General features: G+C 38.3%; 1 protein-coding gene across 2 annotated transcripts; it reads left to right on the top strand.

The window, feature by feature from the left end:
* The first annotated feature begins 431 nt into the window (after nucleotides 1–431).
* RAB5IF (RAB5 interacting factor) lies at nucleotides 432–9,234 on the top strand. Of its 2 annotated transcripts, none has more exons than XM_087720337.1 (4): nucleotides 432–704; nucleotides 4,103–4,206; nucleotides 6,140–6,262; nucleotides 7,597–9,234. In XM_087720337.1, the coding sequence occupies exons 1-4, from the start codon at nucleotides 546–548 to the stop codon at nucleotides 7,676–7,678; spliced, it is 468 nt and encodes a 155-aa protein (XP_087576463.1). In that variant the 5' UTR covers nucleotides 432–545; the 3' UTR covers nucleotides 7,679–9,234. The 2 variants fall into 2 exon arrangements, with proteins under 2 accessions (XP_087576463.1, XP_013908636.2); XM_014053161.2 differs by having other exon boundaries at nucleotides 443–704; nucleotides 6,140–6,269; nucleotides 7,641–9,234.
* Nucleotides 9,235–9,588: the final 354 nt, after the last annotated feature.

Below are 9,588 nucleotides of genomic sequence, written 5' to 3'. Positions count from 1 at the left end.
AATGAATGAATGAATAAATGAATGAATGGGTAGTGGTGTCAGGAAACATACCAAAGGGAGCCAGATGCCCAGCTTCTCCTGGCCATTGCAGAGATGATATATAAGCCTCGCAGAAATGATATAAAAATATGGTTTATTTTGCGTACGGTCTGCGCTTAAGGCTAAGAGTTTACCCATCGCATGATGCTTACAAACACCCATAAGAACTAACCACCAACTAGCAAGTCTCAGGGGTAGCATTGGAAGGCCGCCTTGTAGACTTGAAATCTGCATGTTCCCCCTCCCGTCTCCGATGATCGCCTCCAAAACGCGACCGAAGAACATCCCGGCTGTTCCATAAGGAAGAAGCCTCGGTTTTTTTTTCTGCTCCACCCGGCAAGCGCTTCGCGCCGCTGGATTAACGGCCCCTTTCTCTCGCCGTAGGGCGCTGGGATCATGTGACGAGAGCCACGTGGCTCGGGCGACGCGACCAGCGGGGCTTCAAGCGGCTCCCTTTACCTGCCGTGACCGGGGCGCGTTGAGCTCGAAGTGTGGCGCGGGGGACGATGAGCGGCGGTCGACGGAAGGAGGAGCCGTCGTCGCACCTGCACTCGCAGCAGCAGCAGCAGCAGCACCAGCACCTGGTAGCCAACGGCGGCGGCGGAGTGTTGCGGGCCTCCTTGTGGGGCAAAGCCTTGCGGAGCGACTCCGCCTGGGAGGACAAGGTGAGGCCTAGACCGGGTGGACGGACACACAGACACACGACCAGCAGGCTGGCCGGGTGTCTACTGGAGGTCAGGTCTCAGCCTTGCGCTCGCGGGCGACGGGCTGGGGCATCCTGGCGTTTTTTGAGGTGGTGTGTTGGAGCGGCGGGTGGGGAGACTGCCAGTCGGTTCTCCTAAAGGTCAAAGCGGAGCCCTCGTAAGGCTTAGGCCACCAGGCTCGAAATTTTGGCCTTGAACAACCTAGAACTATGACCTGAGCGTAGTACACAAAATTATTCACTACAACGTCCTACCTGTCAACGACTACATCAGCTTCAACCTCAATAATAATCAGGCAAGCAATAGATACAAACTCAAGGGAAACAGCTCCAAACTTGATTGCGGAGAATACGACTTCAGCAATAGAGTGGTCAATGCTTGGAATTCTCTCCTTGACTCCATTGTTACTTCCTCTAATCCCCATAGTTTAACCTAAGACTGTCTACTGTTGACCTCACCCTATTCTTAAGAGGTCCTTAAAGGGGGTGATCATAAGCCCACCAGCATGCCTACTGTACCTGTCCTACTGTCTCCATTTATTTGTACCCATTTACTATGTTCATATTTATGTTTATACTTAAACCTGTTATCGTTTACATGTTTGACAAAGTAAACAAAAAATAAATTAAAACAGAGCCTGCTGGGTTGCACCTTGAGTTGTTGGGCAAGAAGGATGGAAGATGTGAAGGATATCAACACTTGATTAAGGCGGCGATGTTGCCTGCCCAGAAACCGTTGGGATTGGTGTCAGCCCCTTTTGCTGGCTTGAGGTGGGTGGTGGTGTTACAGTTTCCCCACCAAGGAGCATCTTGGCAGTGTTTTCCCCTAGATCAGAGGTCTTCAAACTTGGCAACTTTAAGATTTGTGGGCTTCAACTCCCAGAATTCTCCAGCCAGCTGGCTAGAGAATTCTGGGAGTTGAAGTCCACAAGTCTTAAAGTTGCCAAGTTTGAAGACCTCTGATCTAGATTCACAAGAGATCAGTAAGTGGAGAGCTTTTCCCTCCAACTTTGGCTGGCAGGCTAACTGCCATGAAACATTTAACAACGTTTGATCTTGATTGCTGGATTGCTGCAATGTGGCCTGCTTTAGGTTGCCTTTGAAGATCATTAGGAAATAGCAATTGGCAAAGAATGTGGCAATCTACTAGCTGGCAAGTATTGTGGCAACACTTAAAATTCTGGGCGCTGCCTTGCCTGCCAATCTGTTTCCAAATAGAATTCAGAGTACTGGATTTGACCTGGAAAGAATCCCACAGGGTTTGCATCTTTGTTACTCTCATGTTACTCTCAGGACCATCTTCTCTAAACAGAATCTTCCTATACTGTCCAGACAGCCCAGAAAGCAATGCTTTAGGTTACCTTCTTCCTCACTGGAATGTCTGAGTAGGCTCTCTCTTTTTTTTGGGGGGGGGGGTGGCCTTTCCCTTATTTGGAACACATACTCCCCACCCCCAGGTCTGAATTTTACAATTCAGAAAAATGTAAAGGTTTTGCTCTTTCGCTAAGTTTTTATGGCCAGAGTTGTTTATTAGCCTATCCCTAATTATATTTCAAGTATATTTTAATCAAATTGTTTTCATTAAATGTTTTTAGTATGTTTGTGAGAACCAGTTTGGTGTAGTGGTTAAAATCATTAGGGTACAGACCAGTGCTGGGTTGCAGGCGGTACGCCCCGGGTGCACCAGTGCCTACCCGGAGCACCCGGTACTGTTCCGGTATGGTGCTCCGGAGGGCCCGCCCGAGCTCCTTACCTGTATTTGATCTTTTTGGTGCTTATGTGCACGGAGCGCACGGAGTCTGCGCAACGCTCCACCGAGCAGCTGGAGCATCATGGAGGCTCGCGGAGGCAGCGCAAGAGGTAATTACGCATGTGCGTGCTGCACGCATGTGTACGCACACTGCGTGTGTTCATGTGGTGCATGCCGGGCCGGTTGCAACGGGATCCAGAACCCACCACTGGTACAGACTGTCAGTACAGACTACTTTAGATATGAAGTCAGGTGGGTAACTTTGGACCAGACATTCTCAACCTAGAATCCTAGAAAGAAGACAATGGCAAACCAATTTTAATTAATAGGCAAGAAAACTGTGTGTGGACTTATCCATGTAGTTATCAGAAGTCAAGACCGATTCAAAGGCATTAAAAAGGTTTTAAAAATATTTATGTAAGTTTCCTAATGTTTTTAAAATTGGATGATATATAGTTTAGATGGATAAATAATATTCCATATGTTGTGATTCATTTAACGTAGAGTTAGCGTCTTGTGCAAACAGGTTTTTTGTTTTTCAGAGTGTTTAGTTTTGATTTAAGCAATTAAGATGTTTAATGGGGGTGGAGAGTTTGAAGAACAGTCTGGATACTGTTGAAGCTAAAAGCGTAGATTATGTAAATTATAGTTTAGCATGATGAGTAATTCAGTTGACCAAGGTTACACAATTCAAAGGCAAGGAACAGGAGGAGTTGCTACCAAGTCAATGGTCAGATATCTGTAACCCAATAAACATCTGCAACAAGACCCAGTTTATTTCTTAGGAAGAATAAAGGGAAGGTGCACAGAAATGATTGTGTCACTATAACTTTATAATAAAAGTAGTATAGGCCTGCATGAGGTTTGTTTCCTAATCTGGTCTACTTTAAAAGGCTAATATGTAGTCATAAAACATGGGTAGGGAATATAGATATTAAAATTAAGCTCTTAAAATCATAAGTTCTGTATAATTTCTATTTCACTATTGTGAAACAAAAGAAGCTGGAATCTGATTTTAGAACCAAGCAAAGTGTCTTATGGTAGAAAGTACATCTTTTTTCCATCGTTTCATAGCAAGTGGAAGTTCGTTCTAATCTATTGTGTGAATTAATTATGCTTTTTTTTTAAACAGAAGAATTCAGGCTGCTTGTTCAGCCCATTTGTAAATAAAGTGAAATTAGAATGACATAGAGATTAGTGAGCTGATATTAGCTTAGATTTAAACCGTGGCTTGACAATGAAGCTAAGTAGATACCTCACTGAATCAATAACCCCCTCCATCTCCCAGTTGTTATGAGATTAAAGTAATTTATCTAAGCTCCTTGAAAGACAGGTGGATAATAAAAAGACCCAAAAGAATGTAAGTATATACCTTTTACCCTGGAATTGAGATAGATTTCCAGATAGGATGGAAATAATTGCAGGTGTCTAATTTCTGAATCTCCTTTTAGTTTTTCAGACCTTCTCGAAATGTTTGTATAGTTCTTTTGAATTAGGAAAGTGAAATATCTTGAGAACTTAGATTTGTTGTTATAACAGGAGATATTCCTCTACATATATTGAATGTGAATATTGGTTCCATATGAATTTTATATTGTTTTTCTCTGCAGGATGAATTTTTAGATGTCATTTACTGGTTCCGGCAGATCATTGCTGTTATTTTGGGAGTGATCTGGGGAATTGTTCCACTGAAGGGATTTGTGGGTATAGCAATGTAAGTTTTTTTCCCATGTATTTAAAGACAATCATTTATGAAGTTGAAATGTTTAAGACAAGGGATATATATACTTGAAGCATATGGGTTTTGTACTATACATTTATTTGTGCTTGCAAAGTTTTCTCATAGCAGTTTGTAGGAAAGAAGTTGACAGATACAGAAAGCTTCTTAAATTTAGTCAGAGGGAACATGCACCGGAGCATCAGAAAAGATTTTCACAGAAAAAACTGGCTGCAGTGCATGAAATAAAGAAAACGTTGAAAATGCATCCATTTGCCTGAAAATATTTGTCTAGAAGCTTAGAATGTGTTATTTATTGCTGAAGTGTATTGCTAAGTGTATGGCTATGTTGAAAGATTATATAGATGTTTAACTATGAATTTTCAGCTATGACAAGAAATGATAAAGGGAATATCTTAAATACTGTTAGTAATTAGCATGATGAAGCATTTTCACAGTTGCTTATGTTTGTTTATTTATTTATTTATTTATTTATTTATTTATTTATTTATTTATTATTAAAATTTATATGCCGCCCAATCCCGAAGGACTCCGGGCTGCTTACAAAAAAAAGAAGAAAAAAGAAAAGAAAACGAAAAAACAAGAAAAAAAGACAGTTTAAAATCACAAAACCACATGTATTCATTCTAATCGGGGCTGGACCTCAACTCCGTCATCCTTAAATGATAATAAAGGGAGTTTGTGTAATAGGAAAATGTAATGCCTCCAATTATTTCTTCTAAATCTATTTATAGACTTATAGATAAATATCTACTTCTGGCTTAACTTTATTTAGGAGGTTATGATAAGAAAGAATATCATCCATGTTTCTTGAATGTAAGCAACCCAAATTTTTAATAAAGTCAAGATAGTATGGGTTAGAGACAGAATTCATAGTTCAGGTTCACCTGAAATGAACACAGAGCAGCAAGAAGATAATCAAAATCTTTGATTCCACATATGTAATAGGAAAGCCATTTCTAGGTTCTTTCTGAATTTAGTGCCACCTGTTGCTTTTAGAGCTTTAAAATAGGATACCTCTTCAGTACTTATTGTCCTTTTTTAATGTTATATTGTTAAAGGGTTAATGCATGTGCATTCAGGATTCTTGTTTGAAGCAGGCTTGTAAAAGACACAATCTACTATTTAAATTCATTTGGGAGAGGCTGGTAACAATAGTAGAGATAGTCCGTGATTTATGACCATAATGGATCCTGTCCATTATAGTTGTAAGTTGTGTCAGTCATAAAATGGATCATTTATTTGAGCAATCCAATTTTGCAAACTTTTTTGTGGTGGTGGTTTAGCGAACACCATGGATATTAGTAGTAGTAGTTTATTAGTTTTGTATGCCGCCCACCCCCGAAGAACTCCGGGAGTGGGTGGTATTAAGTGCACCAATTGTTTGCTAAAACCAGATAAGTGATTATGTGACCCAGGGACATGCAAACAGCTATAAATTGCTGAATGCCTGAAATGTGTTCACATGACTGCAGGGAAGTCCATCATAACTCTGAATGATTGCTATATGACTGGTCGTAAATCAAGACCTACCAGTGTTTTAATCTATACTGGCAGTACAGATTTGTAGCATAAGGAAAATTGCAAATTCTGGTCACGTGATTGCAGAATGTTGCAACCTGTCATAATTGCAAGCCAAGTTGCCAAGCACCTGAAATGCCATAGATAGCTGTGGGGGAGGGGTGGCAGTTGTAACTTTAAGAACAGATCAACAGCAGCCTTTTTTAAAAACTCCCATGTAACTTTGTACAATTGTTAAATGACTGGTTATAAGTTGAGGACTATGTGTAGGGAGGGGCTGCTGTTAATTTCAGTGATAACTGAAACAAGAAAGCCGCTTGATACCGTTGCATTGTAAATTGACTGAAGTTGCCCAGCATCTCTCTTTTTTTTCCTCTGTCTCTTCCAGATTCTGCCTCATAAATGCTGGCGTCCTGTACCTCTATTTTAGCAGTTTTCAGCAAATAGATGAAGAGGAGTATGGTGGAACATGGGAGTTAACAAAGGAAGGCTTCATGACATCTTTTGCTTTGTTTTTGGTAATTTATGTTACTTGTTTGTAGATTCCTGACATTATATGTACAGTATAAAACAGGAGGTAGATTAAATTTAGAAATGTAAATTACATGTGGGTAAAATAATGGATATTCTTTCCCCTACTAAGAATTTAAAAAGCAAATGTATAACTTTTAGAATTCAACATAACACGAGCAAGCTCCCCATTGCAAAATTGCATTGTTTTTTCCCTTCAGCTCAAAATTATGTCTGTTTGCTCTTGGAGAGCAAAGACCGCACCCCAGTGGCTTCTCTCTTGTCTGAGTGGAGCTGTGTGTGCATTGGCCTGCCGTTGACATTGCCTGGTTCCCCTTTCCCCCAGCCAGGCCACCAAGGTTGGGGATCACTGTTTTATGGCCTACTTAGAGGATGGGGAATATAGAGAAATGGGGAATTGGTTCTGCTGATGGCTGTTGCATTGTTGATGAATTAATCCAAAGTACTTAATGGTAAAACATTTCATTATGCTAATTTGTACAGAAAGATATATGTATCTGTGCAAGTGGGAGTGCAGTGAAAGCTTTTTATCTGCTCCCTTTTTCAGTAAGTATATTTGCAAACTTTTGACCATGAATTCTAATATTTTTATGCGCAAGCTATAGCATTTAATAGAAAATATTATAAATGCCACTATTAATCTTCAGTATAAAGTAATATAGAGAAAAAGGTGATTCTGTTTAGGGTATAAATCGTTCTGTTTAGTTGTGGTTAGAAGATGGCACTTACATTCTTGTTCAAACTTATACAATTAGTGTATACTTATAACATATACAACTCGTTATAATGTCTCAAAGCTTCTGGTTGGGATACAAAATTTTGATTGTAGATGTTTACTCTTTATACATAAAGTATCCAGTACTGTATCTTTGGTTGTTTCCAAGTTTTCATACATAAATATAAAAAAATTATAGAACAGTAGTTTCCAAAAGGGGTGCAAAATATTTTGATTTTATTATACTTACGGTATATCCATTCCACTCTTATGACTGTTCTAATCTTAACAAAATGTTTTAATCACATTCTAGTAGCTAATACATCAGAATGCTGATAGGATCATTTTGAAGTCATAATATTGAAAAAGTTTAGAAGAGCATAATAACATTTCTGCTAGGCCAGGGAAGAGATGTAATAGAATCAGAACATTTTTACCTTGAGAATATTTTTATTTGCCTCTCTCCTGCTAGCACTAAAAAACAATGAAACCACTAGTCTAAAGTTTTTTTTATGATCCCTTAGTGTAGTAATGTTAATAATGCAGTCTTATTCAGAAGGAAGAAAGCAAAATACATTCATACTTATAATTTGGTAAAGTTTAAATCTTTTTCTTATTTGTTCTTATCTCTGCTTCATTTCAGGTTGTTTGGATAATCTTCTACACTGCCATCCATTATGATTGACAAACTCAGCCAAATTAATTGTCTTAACTGAAGAACATTTTAAGAACCCCTTTGGCCTATGGAGAGGTAGAATAAGCCAGTTTTTACATCCATGGTCCAAGGAGACGCAACATGTCTTGTGGATTCTAAGAAGAAAAGTTTGATCAGTCTTAGTTTAAAAAGCTGTTGCTTTTCCAGAACTTTAAAAAAAAGCCATTACAATGCTTTGCAGACAGCACAAGACTTTTCAACCTTTCAGCCTTCTTGGTGACTTCAACCAGTATGGCAATGACAAAATCTTTATATCCTAAAAGGGTGATTCTGTTAATTAATGTGCGTCGATTATCTTGTTCTCTTTGAGATCTATTCAGATTGTGACTTGTCTTCCATTTGTAAGACATACTAAAATGGTAGCTATCATGAAGCATATGGCAGGAGGAGAACTCTGCTGAATGTATTATAGAACATAGATTTTGATGGTTCTCAGCTGCTTTTGAGGAAATTAAAGCTCTGATCTGATTGTATTAAGTACTAATGTCTTTAAATGGTTCATCCAGGGTCTTAAAATTTTGGTCGCTTAACAATGTAATAAGCATAATCTTCAGATGGTTTCCTAATGTTTTGAAATTTTAACGTATTTACTGAGAAGTGTGAGGCTTTCGTAGCTTCATTAGGGAACTTCCCAAAACAATTGCAGTGATTTAGAAACATCTTAATATATTGGTTAGTTAACCAATTCAGTTTTCAGAACCTACCTCAGAGCCCAGTGATCTAAATGCACAAAATAACAGATGCTTCAGAATTCAATTACTTTGGGATTGTTATAGGTTTTTGAAGCTGAAACATAATACAGAATAATACAGAATAATTAAGGCAGCTAATGTACATAGAACTAATTTTCAGATAGGAGTAGACTGAAATTCAGTGTTGATCTTGTATGATTATTGAAAGTATCAGAATGAAAAAATCTATTAATTGTACACAAATTAGGCTACTTATGAGCTTTAATTGTACTGTTAATTATTTTAAGATTTAAACTTGTCTATATAATTATTTAATAATTTCAAGAAGAAGCTATTTCCTATCTTAAGTTAATGTAAGTAGACAGAAAATGGAGTTGTTCATTAAGACTGCCTTATAATGAGAAGCTGTTTTGAGTCCTAATATGCCGTGGATAAATTTCCAGTTCTTTTTACTCCTCTTTTAAACGCTTAAACGTACATACTTCTTTTTTCACAAGTAGCTTTCCATGTATTCTCTTTCAACATTGTCAGGTCTGTCTGCCTTTTTTGTAGTTCACTTTTAACATCAGGGAAGAATTTAGCCACAGGAAATGAAAGACAAAACTACTAAAGATTGGAGAGCCTTAGCAGAGGTTCTCTTGCAGTTCTTCATTGCCAACTTAAGTGTTCTCTCCTTCAGTTTGAGGAGATACTTAGACATTTTGGTATTCGCTAACTTTAAGCTGCATTTCTCCATCAGCGGGGGGTTTTTTTTTCAAAGCTTGAGACATCTACCAAATAAGTAAATCATTTTATACATGGAAGATCACTAATAAAGATCACTTTAAGAAGCTGGTGTAATGCTTTTTTATTGGTATTGCCATTTTTAAATTTTCAAGTTTTATTTTGTAACTGCTTTGGCCTTAAAGTAGTTGGATACTTGCTTTTAAAAAAGAAGATGGCATATTTGTTAAGAGATCTGGCCATAAATATGAGTTTTAGTATTGGAGGATAATCTTGCTCTGCCTTTTACTTTGGGATAGGAAAAACTCTGGGAGGAAAAACTCTTGCCTTCATTTGTGGAAAAACTTTTTTTTACTGATTTTAAGATCTAGGTTACATAAGAGATACTCTTGGAATTGCATAAAACTGTTGGGGTTGGGGGAGAGTTAGAAATGGAGCAGATTGCATCTTTAAAATATCTC

Source organism: Thamnophis sirtalis, unplaced genomic scaffold, assembly GCF_051295495.1.
Source record: "Thamnophis sirtalis isolate CommonGarterSnake01/CBP01778 unplaced genomic scaffold, rThaSir2_p1.2 scaffold_7, whole genome shotgun sequence".
Lineage (NCBI taxonomy): Eukaryota > Metazoa > Chordata > Lepidosauria > Squamata > Natricidae > Thamnophis > Thamnophis sirtalis.
Note: the sequence above shows the minus strand (reverse complement) of the source record. Positions and strands in the feature narration are given on the sequence as shown.

Excerpts from the sequence above, each read along its gene's own strand:
- RAB5IF (XM_087720337.1), top strand. The coding sequence starts at position 546 with ATGAGCGGCGGTCGACGGAAGGAGGAGCCGTCGTCGCACCTGCACTCG. Across the intron at positions 705-4,102 it reads ACTCCGCCTGGGAGGACAAG|GATGAATTTTTAGATGTCAT; the intron begins GTGAGGCCTAGA and ends TTTTCTCTGCAG. Across the intron at positions 4,207-6,139 it reads GGATTTGTGGGTATAGCAAT|ATTCTGCCTCATAAATGCTG; the intron begins GTAAGTTTTTTT and ends TGTCTCTTCCAG.